At 44.7% G+C, this 21,828-nt stretch overlaps 1 protein-coding gene across 1 annotated transcript in view; it reads left to right on the top strand.

Annotated features, from left to right (window-relative positions):
* Marchf10 (membrane associated ring-CH-type finger 10) overlaps positions 1-21,828 on the top strand; it is an 84,660-nt gene that overhangs the window by 54,141 nt on the left and 8,691 nt on the right. Inside the window, 4 exon segments of the mRNA XM_042673982.1 lie at positions 6,678-6,692; positions 6,694-6,845; positions 9,753-9,862; positions 19,532-19,645. Coding sequence (XP_042529916.1) covers positions 6,678-6,692; positions 6,694-6,845; positions 9,753-9,862; positions 19,532-19,645 — 391 coding nt within the window.

Here is a 21,828-nt window from a genome sequence, read left to right as displayed (position 1 = left end):
CACACACACACACACACACACACACACACAGATACACACACACACACGTGTGTGTGTGTGTGTGTGCGTGTGTGTGTGTGTATGTATATGTACAGAGAAAAGTTTAGTATTTCTACTCAATTTCTTTTTTTTTGTTGGGTCCAGTCGTGGGGTCTGAACTCTGGGCCTGGGCGCTGTCCCTCAGCTTTTCAGCTCAAGGCTACCACTTAAGCCACAGCACCACTTCCGGCTTTTTTCTGCTTATGTGGTGCTGATGAATCGAACCCAGGGCCTCATGCATGTGAGGCAAGTGCTCTACCACTGAGCTACCTTCCCAGCCCCTTCCTATTCAATTTCTTCAGTATTCCTAAAGTGGGTTTTTCCCCCCTCTATACCATAACTTTAACAAAGGAAAACTTGCAGATATAAGGATTTCTGGGGGCTACACAATCCTACCTCTTCTCTCCAGCAATTAGAAACCAGGAATTTTTATGGAAAGGTTGCTGTCTCCCTAGAGAATGAACCATACAGCACTTGAGGTTCACAGCTCTCCCTCATGGGACTAAACGCAAATCTTACCAACAATTTTAGATTTGGAACCTTCCAAAGTAAAAGACTGTTCCCAAACAGTTACCATAGTTACCTACATCGCTGAAGGGCTGCACTAGGTTAACCACTGCCTCCGTTATAAGGGCTCTTTCTCATGCATCAGAGAGGAAGAAAAAAAAAGATCTTTTCCAATTGCCCTTTTCTTTGATCTTTTTCTCTTGATGTGACTTTGGGAATTTGATGGCTACAAAATTGTACAGTTTTCAAAGCCATCATTAAGCAATGTCAAAATTCTACCATTTCATTTATGGTAGGTGTTTACTGTGTCCTTATATTAGCTTACTGATCTGAAAATTGATTCTTGAAATGTAAGCCTTCTTTGGGTATGTTGGAATGGCTTACTTGGGCCATTAGTTATCCTATTGCTACGCATCTGTAAACAGAAAAGTTTAATTCATTCAGTGATATATATAATCTTCTAAGATTGTATGTATGTGTGTGTGTGTGTGTGTGTGTTTGTGTGTGTGTGTGCTAGTACACAAAAAAAGTCCACTCAGGGCCTTGTGTTCTTGTTTGGCTTCTTTTGCTCAAAGCTAGGGCTCTACCACTTGAGCCCCACCTCCACTTCTGGCTTTTTGCTGGTTAAATGCAGAAAACTCTTATGAATTTGGCTTTCCAGCCAACTTTGAATTGCAGTCCTCAGATCTCAGCCTTCTGAGTAGCTAGGCAACTAGTTTATATTCTGTGTGTGTGCGCGTGCGTGCGCGCACACGCTGTCCTAAGCTCAGGGCCTAGATCTGTCCCTGAGGTCTTTTGTTCAAGTCTAGCACTATACCACTTGAGCCACAAAAAATAACTTCAGGCATACTTGTCACAAGTCCTGATTCCCATCACCAAAGTGACACCTTTGGGCTCAAAGTAATTTTTTTTTCACGTGCATGTGGTTACTTGAAACAATTATTTAACAAATGCTTTATTAATGTTCATCAAATGCTCTGTTGTTTCTATGGACCTTATACTCTTAATGGACCTTATACTCTTATGATTTCAAAAATGTCTACTTAGGAAATATTTTAAAATACAGACTTGAAAGAAAGACACCTTTGGGCTGGGAAGGTGGCTTAGTGGTAGAGCGCTTGCCTTGCATGCATGAGGCCCTGGGTTCGATTCTTCAGCACCACATAAGCAAAAAGAAAAAAGCCAGAAGTGGTGCTGTGGCTCAAGAGCTGAGGGACAGTGCCCAGGCCCAGAGTTCAGGCCCCACGACCGGACCCCCCCCCCCCAAAAAAAAGAAAGACACCTTTAACGTTCCATTCAGAGATAAATGTTGCTGGGAAAAAAAATGTTTTCAGTCTTTCATTTTTGCATGTGGATGCAAATTTTAGTATGGCACCAAGATTCAAACTCAGGGTCTCACACTTGCTAGACTAAGGCTCAGATGAGTAGTTCTACCTGAGTAGCTATAATTCCAGTTTTTTGTTTCCTTCATTCCTTCTTTCCTTCTTTTCTTTTCTTTTCTTTTCTTTTTCTTTGTTGTTGTTGGGGTTTGTTTTAGTCAGTCTCGCCACAAAATCCCAGGCTGATCCTAGAACTCATGATCCTCCTGCATTTGCCTCCTGGGTGCTTGAAACAACATTTTAAGTTCTGAGTTTTAACTATTTGTGATTAGTGAACAGATATTCTATTGCGTGTTTTCTCTGTATTTTGCTGAATTTAATTGTTTATAATATCTTGTCTGTGGTTGTTTCCTATATAAATGATTTCCACAGTGAATAATAATTTCTTTTCCTCCAAAACCCTATTTTTGGCTACTTTTTTTTTTTTACTGTGAAAATACCGTACAGAGGGGTCACAATTACAAGGCTACATTTTGTTGTTATTGCTGTTGTTGTTGTTGTTGTTGTTTGGGTCCGGTCGTGGGGCCTGAACTCTGGGCCTGGGCACTGTCCCTCAGCAATTCAGCTCAAGGCTAGTGCTCTGCCACTTGAGTCACAGCAAGGCTACATTTTTTTAACTCAAGGCCTCACGCTTCCTATGTCAGCCCTCTACTGCTTGAGCCATGTTCCCAGCTCTCACTATTTTTTGTTTTAATCTTATAGTATTACCTAAAGTTTCTAGGACTACAGATTTTACATTGAATATGAGTGCTGTCATTTGAGTCTCCACTGAGGGATAACGTTCTAACCTTGTAACTGCTGATGAAAGGCATAAGGTATAAGGTTTGTAATGTGTATTGTTTCATTGTGCTTCAAGGAATTTGTCTAGATCTGGGCACTGGCACCTCACACCTGAGATCTGAGAAATGAGGTTCAGTCAGAAGACTGGGCAGACAAATCCCCAAGACTCTTAACTTCAATGATCTAGCAAAAAGCAGGAACTGGAAATTTGGTTCAAGTGGTAGAGTGCTAGCCATGGTAGGGGGAAACCAAGTAAAGGTCCCCCCACAAAAGAAAGCCCTCCACTTTTCTATTCTCACCACCATTTTATGAACACTCAAGTGTCCATAACCATTTTCCTTCTGGAATTTTCATATTCTCATTTTATGTACCAAAGAGGTTTAAAAACATACATTTGTTGTAGTGCAGCTCTAGATTCAGTTCCTGATTCTACCAATTATTAGCTCTCTGTGGTTTGAGAAAATGTTCCTTCATTTTCTGGAGCTATTTTTTTTTTCCATGTAGAAAAGAGAAGTAACAATATCTTCTCTTCCCCCCAAAACAGTGAAAATTCAATGAGGTCTAAAATATTTACCTAAACCAATGTACCTACTATACAGTAAACACTCATCTGTAGAGCTATACTGAAGTCTAGCTACCATTCCATTTATATGGCATAAGATAGGGTTCTAATGTCTTTTTCTGCCTTCTTTTTCCTCCTCCTCCTTCACAGTTATCCAGTTGTCAGTCTGTGACTTCTTTTGCATTTAAGGTCCCTACCAGTCAGTATACATTATCATTAACACTTTGGTTAATCTGCCTGATACTGCGTGCACTGTACAACTTTACTTATTATAGGTTTACTGTTTGATGTAGTAAAACACCCTTTATTATCCTCTTTAAAAAAGTTATTGTCCTTCCTCATTTAATTGTAGTGTGATCTCAGAAAGTGTGGTCTATGTTTTTTGTGCCCCAGTACCTTGCCAGTATGTACAAAACTGTTATAGCACAGAGTAGTTGTATAGTCTCTATTCTTTTATTGTCTGTCCACATATATATATAATACAGCTTGGAAAAAATGCTATTAAAAAGCTTCCTACTTTATTCTTTCCTGTTGAATTGATCAATTTCCAAGATGTATTAAAACCTTCTGCTATGATTTGGATTTGCCCCATGCTCTTTTGTATCTATAGGAGTTTTATTTTTATTTATTGCATTAAGACTAATGACTGATTCCCAGCACTATCTCCCCCCCAAAAAGGCTAATTTTCTTTAGCCGTGGATTCTATTTTATTTATTAGTATTACTATGCCTGTAAAAAAAAAAAAATCTTTTTTTAATTCCCCAGAAATCCTTTTATCTCTGGTTGTTCCTTTTACAAAACAGTAGACTAAATCCTCTGGAATCTTCTCAAGAAGATTCCTGCATTCCATAAACTATCCACTTCCTCTACCATCAGCAGAGCCCTCCCTTGGTCCCCTCTTCTTTATGCTGCTGGCCCCACGGCTGTAACAGAAGATGGCTGTGGTCTCATGAAGGAAGAAAAGGGTGGCTGAGAAAAGAGGCCACCAGCATAGATGCCCTGGTAGCTGTGTGCCTTGCTTCCTCTCCATCCTTTTCCCTAAATGGAAGGTTTTTGTTTTTTTTGTTTTTGTTTTTTAATTTTATTTTATTTGAGAACATACTGTACAGAGGGGTTACAATTACACGGGCAGGATAATGCATACATTTCTTACCAAGCATTGCAGCCTCCTCCTTTGTTTACCCTTCACCTCCCTTCCCAGCCTCCCCCCTCCCCCCCACCCAATCCTTCCCCCCCTCCCCCCCCCCAAATGGAAAGTTTTGAGTGAGTATCTGTGAGCAGAGTTTGAATGCTTGGGCTATACAGCTAACTCTGTTTCACAGCCCTACTCTCCATGTTGATTGGGAGGGAGATCCTGGCGCTGCTGCTTCTCTTTCTCAGGGCAACTGGACTCACAATTATTTATTTATTTTGGTGCCCAGCACTGATGGTTCACACCTGTAATCCTAACTGCTCAGGAGGCTAAAATCTGAGGACTGCAGCTTGGAGCCAGCAAGGCAGGAAAGTCCATGAGACTCTTATCTCCAATAAACTACTCAGAAAAAGCCAAAAGTGGTGCTGTGGTTCAAGTGGTAGAGCACCCCAGGATCACCAAAAGTAAATAAATAAATATAATACAACAACAACAAAAATGCCAGTACTGGGGACTTCTCACTCGGTTTTTTTTTACTCAATGCTGGCATTCTACTACTTAAAACATACCTCCACTTCTGGGTTTTTGCTGGTTAATAAGAGATAAGAATCTCATCGACTTTTTTTCCCTGACTGGCTTCAAATCTAGATCCTCTGATCTCAGCCTCCTTGAATAGTAGGATTATAGGCATGAGCCACTGGCACTCAGCAAATTCTGTTCCTTTTCACTGAATTTCCCTTTCTTGGAGAAGACAATGTCTAAAGAAACAAAGTTTTTTGTTTTGCTTTGTTTTTGGGTTTTTTCTTGTTGTTGTTTGTTTTTTTGTTTTGGGGGGTTTTTTTGGGTATTTTTTTTTTGGTCAGTTGTCAGGCTTGAACTCTGGGCCTGGGCAATGTCCTTCAGTTCTTCAGGTCAAGGCTAGTGCTCTAGAACTTGAGCCACAGAGCCACTTCCGATTTTCTGGTGGTTAATTGGAGAAAAGAGTCTCACGGACTTTCCTGCCCAGGCTGGCTTTGAACCACGATCCTCAGATCTCAGCCTCCTGAATAATAGGATTACAGGAGCCACTGGTGCCCCAGCTCAGAGATTTTTTTTTTTAATATTCAAAACATTGTCCATTTCTTCCCCTGTGATTGTAGTCATGAACTAGTTTCTTTTTACAGACAACCCTAGACCCATGAAAATTCCAAAAGAAAAGAAAAATCGCTGTCAGCTTCTTTCAGCACTCTTAACATGAATATCATCCAGCTATCCTTCGCTTGCCATTTATTAGACACACATATTTTTGCTTACATTTTCATTCATTCTGTCCTTATCAACTTCCAGCAGCTCCCATTCTGGAATGCAGGATGGCAGGCAGCACTTGTTGCTCATGTTCAGGTTTGTTGGTTCATCATTTATTCAAACTGGCACCTATTGAGTAGTCTCTGGGAGGCAAAACTTAGCTGTAACTGGATGTATTTTTTCAGTTTGTAGAGCAAGTCCATAGTCAGGACACTGGGCTGTTCCAACCCTGGAAAGCAAGCAAGCAGATAAGAAAACAAAATCCTCAGATGACACCAGAAACTTGTCCCAAGTCACATTATTTAAAAGGCAGCCAAGTCACATGACTTAAAGGGCAGCCCTCAAACCCCAGATCCCTGATGGTAAATCCTGTGAGGTGGTGACAGCAGACCTTCCAGCAGTTTCTTCTGGAGACTTCTCCTCACCTCTGTTCTCACTGCAGTACTGGGAATTGAACCAGGAACTCCTGCATGCTTCATCTAAGTACATGCCTCTTGCTCCCTTCTTTCTTTGTGGTGGTGGTTTTGGTCCAGAGAGCTCACATGTATCAGTGATTACAGTAGAGCCCATTGTACTCATTACTTGACTTATGAAATGGTGGTAACTCCTCTGTACATCCCTTAATAATAATAATTTAAATAATAATTTTAAAAAAGAACCTGGGGGCTGGGAATGTGGCTTAGTGGTAGAGTGCTAGCTTTGAGCAAAAGAAGCCCAAGGACAGTGCCCAGGCCCTGAGTTCAAGCCCCAGGACCTGGCGCGGGGGGGGGGGGGGGGGGGGGGGGGGGGGAGGGGGGGGGGGGGAAGGGGGGGAGGAAGGGGAGGATCAGAGAGACAGTGGGTAGATCCCAGAAGTCATCTTGGGCAGGCCCATAGTGAGAGAGGAGAAAATTTCCTTTTTCCTTCCTTTTCCCATGAGCACCCTGAGAACTGACATTCTGTGGAAACTTCAAATGTGGAGACTCCTGGTCACCAGGGCTTGTTTTCCCTTTAGTCTCCTGGAGGAGGACCTCTGAGGAGGAAGGAGACTTATGTCGCATCTGTCAGATAGCCGGGGGTTCCCCCACCAACCCGCTCCTGGAGCCCTGCGGCTGTGTGGGAAGCCTACAGTTCGTTCACCAAGAGTGCCTGAAAAAGTGGCTGAAAGTGAAGATCACATCAGGTAGGTGGGGAGAGAAGAGCTCAAGTACACAGTCACACGTGATTAATCTGAGCCACCACAGTGTGGCCTCGGAGCCTGTCAACTGCTAAGTTCCAAGGAAACGTGGCCTAGCCTGGGATTCTTTGCCCAAAACACTGTCTTCAAATGACAGAAGGGAAATGAATGTGATTTGTTTTGTTTGGTTTTGTGTCAGTACTGGGGCTTGACCGCGGGGCTAGGCATTGTCCCTGAGCATTCAAGGCTAGTGCTATACCACTTGAGCCACAGCTTCTACTTCAGTGTTTTGGTGGTTAATTAAAGAGTCGCTTGGGTTTCCCTGCTTGGGTTGGCTTTGAACTGTGATCCTCAGACCTCAGCTTCCTGAGTAGCTAGGATTATAGGCATGAGCCACGAGCTCCTGGGCAAATGTGTTGGAGATTTTTTGTTCATTTGTTGTTTTTAAGTCTGAGAGATCGATTCTGGAAACATTTGCTATGGGATCCTCCTGCTTGAAGCAGAGGTGCTAAGCCTGCCCTTCCACAAGGAAGGAAGTGGAAGAAATGGGAACCTCCCAATAGGGGAGGTTCAGGAAGCCCCATCCCCAGTGGCCATGCGCAGCCAGTAGGTCCTCTGCAAAATTCACTCAGAAAGACCATCATGAGAGACTCCCCCTCCAAACATACACAGTTCATCTTCCTTGTATTTGGGGGAAGGAGGATTGAGGGCACCTAGGAACTCAAGCAAAGCTGCTTGTTGACAGCTGAGTTTAAATTTTTTTTTTAAAAAGCGTTGATCTGATTTTCTACAACCATATTCGAGAAAGAGATTTCACTGCGTGGGTTTTGTCAGTTTGATCTTATAACGGAGTGTGAGGTCCCTTCTCAACTCCCCAGGGAGGAGAACCTAAATATAGCCACATCAGTAAGTCAGCTATAGTTTTCTTGGCAGAAAACGGAAGATTTCTTTAAAACATGGCTTTGGGAATGAACGCCAATTTTAACAAAAAATTGTGGATATCAATGGAAGCAACTCAATTAGAAAATAGCTATGTCTTTTAGACACCTTTCTCTCTCTCTCTATCTCCCTCTCTCCCTCTCCCTCTTTCTCTCTCCTCCCTCTCTCTGAAACCTTTATTCTGTGGCTAGAGCCTCTCCTCTCCCAAATTTTTATCTATTCTATGCTGTCTAAGAGACCTGGGGCTTTACCCTGTCCCCGTGGGGCATTGCTGCTCTGCCTTCACCAAAGACAGCACTCCATTTGATCAGAGAATGGACACATTAACTCTCTCATTCCTAAAGTCTCTTCCCATGTTTTCCCCAGCATAAGACATACAGAATCATTCCTGAGATGCTTAAATATAAGCAAAGAACTTTTTCTAGTAATAAGGGTAGTAATAATTCTGCCATATAATGCTTTATCTTAGTAGAAATTTGAGTCAATTAAATACCTAGACTAGCCAACACCAGTAGTTCACATCTGTGATCCTAGCTACTCAAGAGGCTAAGACCTAGAGGATCACAGTTCCAGGCTAGCTAAGGCAGAAAAGTCTGTGAGACTCTTATCTCTAGTTCACCAGAAAAAAAAATCTGACTTGAGGCATGGCTCAAGTGATCGAGCTCCAAACATGGAAAAACAGATAGTGAGAATGTATGATGCCCCTAAGATCAAACCCCCCTCCCACCCACCCTCCAAAAAGCAAGCAAAAACAAAATCTAGCGCAGAAAATAAAAGGAGCCATGAAATGGATCGTTTAAAAATTATATTGAAGGCTCATAAATGCCAATATGGGTATGATCATGTTTGGCAAGATTAGGATGGAAGACACATGGAATACGGAGGAGCCAAAAGCATTGCTGGATGGGATGGTGCTAAAATAGGAGACAGCAAGGAAACAACATGCAGATGAGAGATCACAGTTCATCACCCCTTTTAAAAGTCTCTATCATTTACTCTTGTTTTTCTATCTCATGGGGAAATAGAACTGGCGTTAAAAAAAAAGTCTGCAAAGCCCCAGAATTACTCAATAGACACAGTTAAGGAGTTAAGTTCTGTGTTTCCTAATTAGCATGCGTGCACCAAAATGCAGTGCCTGCATGGGGGAAGGGGGGTAGAGGTGTGCCTTTTTTTTTTTCTCTTAAAATAGCCACAGTTTTGCAGCTCCTACTTTTGTATTAGGAAGTCGGGTAGAGGGGGGAAATGTGCTAATTTAGAATGCAAGTTTTTTTATTTACAAACAACATAGCCCCTTCCCCAGCACAGGAAACCCTTTCATGTTTCTTTCCCCAAATGAGGCTGAGTTGGGATTTAGTAGAGGCTGGTCCCCTGACACCATTGTAACTCATACCCGCATGTGGCTCCCCACTCCCTTACTTTTCTCAGATAAGAATCTGGCATGGGAAGGACTAAGGGTAGATTTTTAAGCCACTGATGGGAGTATACCTTCCTTACAAATTTATTTTCCTTTTTCTTGGATCTATGTGAGATCTACAAGAAAAAAAAAAAAAAAAGAATTAAGCCCACTATTAGTCTTATTATTATTGTTGTTGTTGTTGTTGTTGCAAACACCTGTGTTACAGACTCGGCTCCATGTCACAATTGCAGTTTTATGAACCATTATGTTGATATATTTAAACAGAAACAAAACTTGTTATTTAAAAGTCATGAGAATTTCACGTCCATGAAGCTTGTATAATGAATGATTACAAAGGGAAATTTTCAGATCTCAGCTTCAAGGTCATTTTCTTCAGAGGATGACTGACTTTTAATGAAGGTCAAGAAAGCTTACCATAACACACACAAATTCAGTCTCAAAATATCACCTGCCCAAAGTGCCAACACAGATTGTATATAATGGGTGTGTGTGTGTATGTGTGTGTGTTCAGAACACTTGGATCTGTTCTCTTACACAGAATCTCTGTCTCATTTAAGGAGCTGATCTAGGCACTGTGAAGACCTGTGAAATGTGTAAACAAGGCCTATTGGTCGACCTGGATGACTTCAACATGACTGAGTTCTATCAGAAGCACCAACAATCCCGGGTAAGAAACACCCAGCCCACTGGGCCTCAAACTCAACATGGGTTAGAGCCACTGAACCTGCTGGGGCACTGGGGATCAAACTCAGGGCCTCAAGTCTCCTGATCTAGCATTCTCCTAGGAGCCACACCCTAGTATAACTCTCCCTGATCTAAAGAATGTCCATTGCACTTTGAGGAGTCCTATCACTAAAGTGGAATATTGGAGCATTGGAAAGGCTCAGTCATCCTGGATTTGCTGAAGTAATAGCAAGAAGAGGAAAAAAAAAAAAATGCAAGATCCTGGAGGAAATAGTCCCTGACATAAATATCAAATAACTCTTGGGTAAGAAGGAACTGCTTTGCTTAAGGTTAATAAGCATGTAGTCAATGCTTACTGGATGCCTCTCAACACCTAGTGAAGCAAGGAATGGCATAAGTGGAGACAAGCCTCTTGGGCATTTGGATTGCATTTCTAAAACTGTGAAAAAGTTAATTAACCTCAGGTGGGAAGGTGATTTGGGCCCAAGGTAATAGTTAATCACCCAATTCTCCAGTAAACAATCTTTCATTTAGAAGGACACTCTCCAAGATCGAAGTCACAAGCCATATTCTAATCAAGATGTGCTGTTAAGTGATAAATATGCAACCCATTTCAAATTACACCCCCCAAAAAGAGTAAACTATCACACGATTTTATTTTATTTTATTTTATTTTATTTTTTGCCAGTCGTGGGGCCTGAACTCTGGGCCTGGGCACTGTCCCTCAGCTCTTCAGCTCAAGGCTAGTGCTCTACCACTTGAGCCACAGCACCACTTCCAGCTTTTTCTGCTTATGTGGTGCTGAGGAATCAAACCCAGGGCCTCATGCATGCAAGGCAAGTGCTCTACCACTGAGCCACCTTCCCAGCCCTATCACACGATTTTATATGTACACCATATTAGTTGCTATTTCAAGATTAGAAAAAAGTACTTGAGTCTGGCTAACTTCATAAAGAAAGCAGGTTTGGGGCTACAAGGCCAGAGGCTGGCTGGCTATGCAGCAGCCTTTTCTCCCATCATGGGGAGGACCAAAAACAAAAACAAAAAACATTTATTTTACTTACCTCACTGTTGTGTAGGTCCAAGGGCCCACATCCTGTAATAGTCTTCTTACTGGTCGTGTACCAGGCTGGATATAGCAGCACAAGGTGAAAGACAGGAAGCATGTATGTCTCCTGTCTCTCTCCCTTCTCTGCTAAGTCTCCAAGATGCAATCATGGAGACTCCATCCTGATGACCTTATCTAATTCTAATCACTTCTTGAAGGCCTCATGTCCTAACACCATAGGAGATTAAATTTTCCACTTCCCTCTCTCCCTCGCTCTCTCTCTCCCCCTCTTTCCTTCTCCTCCTTTCCCTTTTACCCCTCTCCCTCTCCTTCTCCCTCTTTATCTTCCTCCCTCGTTTTTCTCTTCTCTCTCTCCCTCTCTCCTTCTCTCTTTCTCCCTCCCTCCCCCACTTTCTCTCTGGTGCTAGGATTTTGAACTCCGGACCTCAGGCTAGCTAGCTGGGTATACTCTACCAACTGAGTCATACCCCCTGACCTGTTTTTGCTTCAGTTTTCTGAGTAGGGTCTCATATCTATGCCCAGGCCAGCCTGGACAGCAGTTCTATTTATGCTTCTCATGTAACTAGGATGAAAAGTATAAGAACTTTCTTGTCCAGGCTGGCTTCAAACCACTGTCCTTCCAATATTTGCCTCTGAAATAGCTTAGAGTCAAAGATGAGCCACCATACTCAGTCTTCTTTTTTAAGGCAGAGTTTCACAATGTAGGCTTATCTTCCTGCCTCCATCTCTCTGATTGCTGGGATTATAGGTGTACGCCATCATACCCAGCTAGTTTCCACCATCTTCAATATGTCAGAGTGAAATACCTGAGACAATTAAGCTATAATATGTAGTGGGCTCCAGTGGTTCACACCTGTAATCCCAGCTACTCAGGATGCTGAGATCTGGAGGATCACTCCAAAAAGCCAGAAGTGGTGCTGGGACTCAAATGGTAGAGTGCTAGCCTTAGGCAAAAAGAAGCTCAGGGACCATTCACAGGCCCCTGAGATCAAGCCCCAGGACTGGCAAAACAAAAAACACAAAAGATATAAGGTGTATTTCAGCTCACGGTTCAGGCCCAGACTGATCTGCCTCACGGCTCTGTGCCCCTGACAAGGGGCAGCACAACATGGTAGTAGCATGTGGCAGAGCAAACCACTCACTATCTCATGCCCAAGAAGCAGAGAAAGAAAACAGAAGAGACTGGCACCCCACATCTCCATCAAAGGCACTCCCCACGTGACGTAAGGACCTCTTATGAAGCCTCACCTCCCATGGGCTCCACTACCTCCCAATACTGTCATCCTGGGGACCGAGCCTTGAATGCATGGGCCTTAGGGGTACATTCATCCATCCATAGCCACGAGGATTAAATTTCAACCCATGAACCCTTTGGGGAAAGGCTTAACCCATATCTGAACCATAGTGTACATCCTATTTCAAAGACTTCCTATACATCCCAGCTTAGCACATAAATAGCATCAGAACCACAAGGAAAAAGCTGAAAAGTCAACGTGTCTTAGATCCACAGGAAAAAGTATGATCACAATGTAAACCACTGTCTCTAAACTAGACAGACAGACAGATAGAGAAGACTGTCACTTACCAGAGCAGAAACCTCCATGGGAACCAGTGCTGAGTATAGAAACTTGTAATTAGTGAGTTACTCAGTGTGGACAAGTGTAAAGGGATCCTGCATAGGAGGTCTTCTAACTTTTTTTTTGTCAGTCATGGGGCTTCAACTCAGGGCCTGGCACAGCCCCTGAGCTCTTTCTTTCAGGGCTAGCACTCTACCTCTTTGAGCTACAGCACCACTTCTAGTTTTCTGGTGGTTAATTGGAGATAAGTGTCTCACTGACTTTCCTGTGTGGGCTGGCTTTGGACAACAATCCTCAGATCTCAGCCTCCTGCATAGCTAAGACTCTAGGCATGAGCCACAAGTGCCCAACTGTCCTCACACTTTTGTGAACCATTGTTTTTTGTTTTGTGTTGATATTGGGGCTTGATCTCAGGGCCTTATGCTTTTTTTTATTATGTTTTTTTATTGTAAAATTGCTGTACATGAGCAAGGTAGTGAGTACATGAGCAAGGTCGTGAGTACATTTCCTATTGAGCATTGTTGTCTCCTCCTTTGTTTTCCCCCAGGGCTTTATGCTTTTGCTCAGATTTTTTTTTGGTCTGGGGTGGGGGGGAGAGGGAGGGAAGGGGGGCAGGACTTGAACTCTGAGCCTGGGTGCTGTCCCTGAGATCTTCAGCTCAAGGCAAGTGCTCTACCATTGAGCCACAGTGACACTTCTGGTTTTCTGGTGGTTAATTGGAGATGAGTCTCATGGACATTCTTGTCCAGATTCTCAGATCTCAAACTCCTGAGTAGCTAGGATTACAGGCATGAGCCACCAGCATCCAGCAGATTTTGTTTTTTCTCACTGCTGGTGTTCTACCACTTGAGCTATGCTTTCTACCCATCTTTTTTGCTGGTTAGTTGGAGATAGTCTGGTGAACTTTTCTGCCTGGACTGACTTCAAACCATGATCCTCAGTCTCAGCCTCCTGGGTAGCTAGGATTACAGCTCAAGAGCCTGTATGGAGTTTAGAGTCTAGAGGTACAGGCTAACCCAAGCACTAAGACCACTGAAAGGTTGTACAGTGCTCTTTCCTCACACCTTCCCACCAGATTTTTGAGGGCTTATTAGAGTTGTTCCTATTACCAAGTGCCTCAGTAATCAAGAGAATGTTACAATACATACTGAAAAGCAAAAGCATCACTGGCAGAGTTGGGCTATAGCCCAACACCGAAAATACAATGCCAACTAGTCTACCCAGATGTCTATGTATACCTTTAGCCCAAAACATCTTGCCACGGGAGATAACCATTTATCTAGTTACAAGCACATACTAGAAAGAACTGTGAAGGAATGTACTTGTCTTAGCCAAAGCCTGGGCAGGAAGTAGCAGTGGCATAATCCAAAAGGAGCGAGTAATGATGGCAGAGCAAAGGGCAATAATGTGAGCAGCAAAGAAAAGAACAGGCACTGGGTGTCAGTGACTCACGCCTATAATCCTAGCCTACTCAAGAGCTGAGATCTAAGGATCGAGGTTCAAAGCCAACCCAGGCAGAAAAATTTCCATAAGACTCTTATCTCCAATTAACCACTCAAAAACCAGAAGTGGCTCTGTGGCTCCAAGTGATAGAGTGCTAGCTTGAGCTAAAGAGCTCAGGGATAGTGCTCAGGCCATGAGTTCAAGCCCTACAACTGTCAAAAGAAAGGAAGCGAAGGAAGGAAGGAAAGAAAGAAGGAAGGAAAGAAGGAAAAACAAAACAAAACAAGGAGCTCTGAGCATGATGATACATGCCTGTAATCCCAGCCACTTAGGAGGGTACAATAAAAGGATTACAGTCTAAAGCTAGTCCCAGACAAAAGACTCTAACTGAAAATTTAAATAATAATAATAAGCTAACTCAAAGCAAAAAGATGCAGGGCCAAGTATCATGCCCTGAGTTCAACATCAACCCCCAAAAAGAGAAAAATAAAAGGAATGATTGCTACATTGTGATTCACCAGGACTGCATGGGACAAGGGGTTGCTTGGCAAACAGAAGTGCTATGGCTACTTGGTAGAGGAAGCCACCCAGCCACACCACTACCCATCAAAGAGGAAACAGGAAGAACAACAATCTCAATTCTCTCTCTCCATCCTCTCGTCTCCCACCAGCCAAACCCATTGACCAAGGGGAGGTAGAGAGCAAAGGCAGCCTGGTGGTGCAACCCATGGCTCAGCTGTAGGCCAGTGAGCAGGGTGCACAGCTCTGGGGGAGGGAAATGGAAAAAAATGTCCAGCTCCGTAACTGCTCTACATAGAAGCAGGAAAGATTTAAAATCCTCCTCGTGAGAACTTGACAGGCTATCAAAGGCTTTTGAAAGCGCCCTTCCTTGTAATCCCTGGTGGACACTGGGTTACAGACCTGCCCTGGTGGGAGGCCAAGGATCTAGGACGCAGCAGGCTATTTTCTGGCACACCGCCGCAAGCATTTCCTAACTGTTCCATGGCCTGTTGTGATTTTAATGGCATCTGCTAACATTCTGACTTAAAACACAAGGAAAGCATGAGCAGGCAAGTCAGAAACTCCCCACGGACAAAGAAGAAGTTGTTGTCTAGGATGTCACAGAACATGGGCTCAGCCCCTCAAGCGGGGTAGGCTCACCTAAGGGCCTGCCCGACTGAGTGCCCCAGGCTGGCTGTGGAGGTGATGCCCTTCCCTGTGCTTCTGAAGGCCGAGCGCCTTCTCCTGACACCCCAAACCTAAGGCCTTCTAGCCACCCTCAGTGCTGGTCTCTCCTTGCTATTGGGTATCCATTTTAAGACATGGGGTCACCATGCCAAATGTAGACATGAACAAAGAAAGAGGCAGAACTGAAAGATGAGAAGGAAAGAGGGGAGGGGAGGGGAAAGAAGGAGAAGGAAAAGGGAGAGAGGGGAAAGGGGCAAACCCATAATATGCCTAGAACTGGCTTCTAACTGGTTCTAACTTCACATCAGCTACCTAGCTAACCAACTCTATATTTTTTTTCTAATTTTCCCACTTCGTCCTGTTATTCTGTTCATTTTGCTTTAATTATGAAAGTCACACAAAGGGCTGGTGACATAATCTCCCATAACTTGCCATCCCAGAAAACAGTTTAGCCTTTAGCTGGAGATCTTCTTTGTTTTCCTATGAAAATACTGATGTGCAGGCCTAACCCTGGGGCCTCGACTCAGGGCCTCACATTCTCACCTGGCTTTTGCTTCATTTATTTTGGCCCACTAGAAGTCATCTCTGTTTACTTCAGAAGGTCTACTCTTCCAAGGCTGGGCCAGGCAAAACAAACAGACAGACAAACTAGCCCTATAGCTGGGCTCTTACCAGTTGAGCTGTACCTCTACCACTTCTACTATTGGCCATTTGTTGGTTAATAGGACTTGTCTTCTTGGGTTGGCTTTGAACCTTCATCTTTGGATCTCAGCCTCCTGAAGTAGCTAGGATTTTGAGATAGGGTCTCATGATACAGCCCAGGCTGGCCACTAATTCATACTCCTTCCTGCCTCTACCTCCCAAGGGACTGGGATTATAAATGTATGCCACCAGGCCCTAGTTTCACTTTTTTAATGGTGACCAAATACATATCACATGGAAGGTTTAAAACACTTATTGAGCACCTACTGTATATCAAACACTGTGCTAGAGACACCAAGGTATGGAAGACAAATATAGCCACTTCCTTCTAATGAGGAGGGACTATGAGCATTAGTTGTGCTTTAGAAGGGTCAGAACAAGGGACATGTAGAAGTGTGGGACTGGTTCTCATTGCTCCATCTGTGCATATATTTACTCGGCATACACTGGGTACCAGGCACCGGGCCAAGCCCTGGCAACACAGGTTGTTACAAGATGTTAGCCTTACCCTCACCGACCTTATACCCAGACATTGTACTTGGAATCCTAGCTTTAGTTCTTGCTTTCCTGTAGGCTATTTTTGCTTTATGACATATCATGGCCCACTGTGTGAGCTCAATTTATATAACACCTGGGAAGATGGGCAGAGCAGACGTTACCTGGGGACTCCCACAGTGAAAACTCCTTGCTCAGCAGCCAGTGTTCCCTGGTTCCAGGCTGCCCACCTTACTGGCGGCCTCTTCTGCGTCCACACCTACTGAGCCCAGAACCTGTTTCTCCTGCCATCTTCGCTCTGCCACACAGGAGGGTCTCTAGGGCCCCTGGCTCTCATTGCTCTGAAGTCTGGGTCTGGTTTTGCTCCATCCTCAGCCAAGGACACATGTCCTTGGACACATATAGGCCTCTAAATAAGCCTCAGACCTGAGAGCTTTTCTAGAACGTATTTGAAGACTTCATAAAACATTCAGCGAGACTGTTAGTTTCTTTGAGTGCATTACTTGGAATATTGAGAATTTCTACCAAGTAGCAAATCTCATTGCCACATGAAGATTGACAAAATTGAAGGTTAGGAGAAAAGGAGCTCCACAGGTGGCTGAGCTCTCTTCAGCTCTTACCCTAACTTCACAGGGCTTCTCTTCTTCAAGTGTCCCATCTCCACCTGCTAGCTGCCCCACCCCCCACTTTCTTTCATTCTGATGATAAAAGAAACTCCATGTGGGAGCCAGAGTTGTGTGATTATGATTGGCTCTAAGGAGGTTGGGTCTAGGAGTGGCTCCAATAAATAACACTCCAAAATCGAGTTCATTTGGCGCTTGCCAGACAAATGCTGTAGAAATAGTTCAGTGAACAGACCCCGCCCACTTGTGACTCTGGAGTAGACAGGCTGGCTGACTCTGCCAGCGCCCTCTCTGATTGGCCCGCTGAGCCCCTGCGTAGAGCATCTCACTCAGCAAAGGGTGAGCCAGGAGATTTATGGTCTCACGTGACCTGCTCCCTCCCACAGAACAGAGACACAATTTCAAATTATCTGCAGAAAACATTAGTGGATATTTTCCCATCTGCATGCCTCCGGGCCTTATTGAGTCATAAAAAAGTAAATGATTTCCCTGAATGCTTTGACAAATCTGAGAGTTCCAAGCCATTTTCTAGCTGATTGGTTTGCCACCAGCATGTCTCTGCACAGACAGCCTACATGGCAGAGAGTCCTGAAAATCAGCAAGGGACAAGGGTTGGTTGGGGGGGGGGGGAGGTGGAGACTCTAAAAAGCTCTTGTGCCTTCCAAGATGATCTGCAGGACAGGGGAGAGGCCTTGAGCACTGACCTTGAGGCCAGTTGTCACCAAAGATCCGGAGTTGTCTTGTTTCAGAAGGAAGGGCACATCGATCCCTGCTCAACTTCCAAACCTTTTCCTGTTGGCTGTTGGGTCCTGAGAGAGCTGGGTTCTGTGCCAGCTTCCTGAGCTGCCCTTGATCTAATGGGAACGGGAACATCTTGGCAGCTGCAGGAAGATGGGACACCAAAGCGATCACTTTATTACTTGGGACACAGAGTCACAGTGCTGACCTTTCCCAGGGTGATATAAAGAACTGTGCCTTTTGCAAGAGAACTCAATCCCTTGGGGCTAGGCTACTTCCTGAACACAGCCTTGGCCCATCCCGGAGCCTTCCACCCATCAGAACCTGGCATGAAACCAATAGGGGACAAAAAGGGCCTTCCCTTCCTCCTCTTACAGACCAGAAGTTGTTGTTAAGGCTACTAATATATTGAAGACCCAGGAAGGGTTCAGAGAATGCGGCCTTGCAGCACAACCTAGGAGAGGAGGAGAAGGGGCCTCCACCAGCCCTGCTCTGTGCCCCTCTCCCCCCCCCCCCCCCCCCCCCCGCTCCCAGCACCAGTGAGTACAACCTGCCCGTTGCAAAAGCAAAACACATTTAACATGTGCAAAATGTGGTGCAGGCAATAAGGACAAATGCTTAGTTAGGAGTCAGGATAGAGAAATGCAGAGACAAACAAGCTTCATCAGTCAGGCTTCCACTGTACGAAAAGACTCTGCAAGGTAGGAGAGCCACATTCAAAACAGGTGCATGGTCTGGGGGCATGACTCAGGTGGTAGAGTGCCTGCCTAGTGAGCTCACAGATCTGAGTTCAAATCCCAGTATGGGAGGGGGGGGGGGGGGGGAAGAACCATGAAAACAGCAGGCAAAAGGAAGCCCAAATGTCCCAGTACTAGCCCAAACCCTCCTACTCTCTCTGAGGGTTAAGTTATAATAGACAATAGACCTGCTGGTGGAAGGAGATCTTGGGTTGAGACCATTAGGCTTCATGAGACCCACTTGTAGAGAGCCACAGAGACAGAGGTCTAGAGCCCTTCCTCTGAGCAAGGAACAATCTCAGAAAACACTGTGCACCTGTGGCATCTGTGTCCTGAATTGTCTCATGGTAAAGTGCACCTTCTGCTCTGTTCTACCGGATATGGTCCCTACCTCCCCACAGCCCCAGCCCATGCCACAGCTGTGTAAAACTCCAAAACAAACACCAACATATCAACTCCAGCCACACTGGCCACAAAGGAATTTTGCCCACAACCTGTCCTGCATTCTCTACCCCGTCTCTGTTGGTCTTCAGTGCCTCTTGCTGAATGGCTTTACCATCCTCCTGCCATCTACCATCTTTTAAGGACCATTATAATTCTTCCTCTTGCCAGGTGCTGATGGCTCACCACTGTAATCCTAGCTACTCAGGAGGCTGAGATCTGAGGCTCATGGTTCAAAGCCAACCCCGGGCAGGAAAGTTGCATCTCTACTGCTGTACTCGCAATCAGCTTGTATTGGAGCTATATTGTGAGGACCTCCCCAAATCAAATGATGTGATCCAAGCAGGGAGCTCCCTACAACTGGCTCCAGGCTTTGCTTGTAAAACTGCTCCTGGGACAAATATTTGTGGAATAAGACCCCACTTGGCAAAGGAAGCCTTCTCAGAGCATCCTGTAAAGAAATATAGAAGGATGGCTGCATAACCTCCACCCTGGGCCACCTCCTATACTGCCCTCTGGTCCTCAAGAGCAAGCCTTGCCTTGGAGCTTGGACTCTTGATCCATTTCTTCCCACCTCTTATTTTAGCCTCAGTCAATATTTTGTAAATGAACTTACTGGCTTTCTTTTTCTGTACTTAGGCACAAAATGAGCTGATGAATTCAGGTTTGTACCTGGTACTGCTACTTCACCTCTATGAGCAAAGGTTTGCCGAGCTCATGAGACTCAACTACAGGCGGGTTTCAAGAGAGAGGGTAAGTGTGGCTCTGGAGTGGGTGGGGGCACAATCCACAAAGCCTTGCAATGTTATTAGATGTGCAATCTCTTGAGGTCCTTGTGGTCACATGGTAAGATCTGGGACTGTCATTGTTAGGACTGAGAGTTAATGGCTACTAAGGGTACATGCACTGACTCTCTGGCCTCTCCAAAGAGAAACTAGCCTGGATGGTAGGACTCAGGAGGAGGAGCACTGTGTGATTGTGCCCTCCACCCAAGTACAGAGGACCCATGCAAAATAGGACCTTGCCCATTGGGGGCCTGATTAGTAATCAGACCTTAAGATGAACCCTTCTTTCTGTTTGACCGGATCCCAGGATCCGGTGCTTCTGTGCATGTGCACATACTCTCATGCACATGCACGTGCTGAGAGAAAAAGACTGACAAGAAATAAAGGTGTGCATGGTGGCCCTGTTAAACAAGTGACATGGCCACCTATGGCTGTACTGGTCCTGGGTGTTGAACTCAGGGCCTGGCTGCTACCCCTGAGTCTTTGTAGTTAAAGTTAGCATTCTACCACCAAAGCCACTTCACTTTTTTTTTTTTTTTGGTAGTTAAGTGGGAGATGAGGGCTGGGAAGGAGGTGGCTTAGTGGTAGAGCGCTTGCCTTGCATGCATGAGGCCCTGGGTTCCATTCCTCAGCACCACATAAGCAAAAAGAAAAAAGCCAGAAGTGGTGCTGTGGCTCAAGTGGTAGAGCACTAGCCTTGAGCTGAAGAGCTGAGGGACAGCACCCAGTCCCAGAGTCCAGGTCCCACAACTGACAAAAAAAAAAATGTTGGAGACTCTCATGGACTTTCTTGTCTGGGCTGGCTTTGAACCATGAGCTTCAGATATCAGCCTCTTACATAGTTAAGATTCCAGGTATGAGCCACCAGCTCACTTTATTTTTGTTGCTGGTACTGGGCTTGAACTCAGAACCTTGTGCTTTCTCTCTGCTTTTTTGCTCACGGATAGCACCGAGCTATCCATGGCTAGTGCCTGAGCCACTCCTCCACTCTCTAGCATGGTACTGGTTAATTAAAGGTAAGAGTCTCCAGGATTTTGTCTGTTCAGGCAGGCTCTGAACCTTGATTCTCAGATCTCAGCCTCCTGAGTAGGAAAGATTATAGGGTTAGCCATCAGTGCCTGATTTGAGCTGCCCTTTCTTCAACAAAAGGGCCAATACTTCTAACAGGCCACATGAGCTGGAGGGAGCAGCCTAGTGCTGCTACCAACTAAGGGCTTGGCTTTAGTGAAGTCAATGATGGGCTACAAGGTCTTAGGGTACTTAGTCATTATCAGGTCAGCACCTTGAACCCTTGGAGAACCTTCTTTCTTTATCAAATGGCTCCTCGTAGCCAGACAGCAAAAGCTCTGCACAAACAGGGGCACCTCTTTTTCCTTAAGGTCATACTGGCAACCTATGCTAACATTATGCTGCTAACCTTAGAGTCCCAAAACTCCCCCTGAGGCTTTGATCTTGACCTCTTCCCATGCCAGAAGGTCATAACCGGAAGGTGAGCCAGTGTGCCAGTGCAAAAAGCCACTGATGGTACCGTGAGACAGTTTTAGTGATCTGCCACCCCACCCCAAGTCCTTTTCTCTTCCCTATTTTTCCTTCTCTGCTTCTCTCCCCTCTCCTCCTTCCCCTTCTCTCCGCTCCCCTCCCCTTTAGTAGAAAAGAGACACCTTCCAGCATTCATCACTGCCTGCCACATTGGAGCCCAGCAATTCCCAAGGCTCCCTACACTGTCACAGACTCCACCGGAGTCAGAACTGTTACGATCTGTTCCAAGCCACTCCTGTTTAAAAATGCCAGATTCAAGCCATCAGTTAAAAAATTCTAGGTTCATTCCTCCTTTTTTTCTGGCTTAAATTCTTCCCTCAGATCCTGAGCTCTCAGTGAAGACGACCAGCTGGATCTCTGCCAATGTATCTCTCCAGGAATCTCACCCTGTTTTTAACCCAGGCTTGTCCTTCCTTAAACTCTTCCATGGTTTTAATGGTGACATAAATTCCTCAGAGATATGGATTTAAAAAAAAAAAAAAAGGAAAGTACAGAAAGCAGGAAATGAGCCTTTGTTAACGTTTGTGTAACTTCATTTTCATGATTTCACATCTTTTTTTTAATGAACTTTTTATTACACATTGAAGTTCAAAGCTCCAGAGTTGGTATGGG

This window comes from Dipodomys spectabilis, unplaced genomic scaffold (assembly GCF_019054845.1).
Source record: "Dipodomys spectabilis isolate Male_0828 unplaced genomic scaffold, ASM1905484v1 ptg000018l, whole genome shotgun sequence".
Classification (NCBI taxonomy): Eukaryota; Metazoa; Chordata; class Mammalia; order Rodentia; family Heteromyidae; genus Dipodomys; species Dipodomys spectabilis.
The sequence above is the reverse complement of the archived record's forward strand: the minus strand, read 5'-3'. Positions and strand labels throughout refer to the sequence as shown.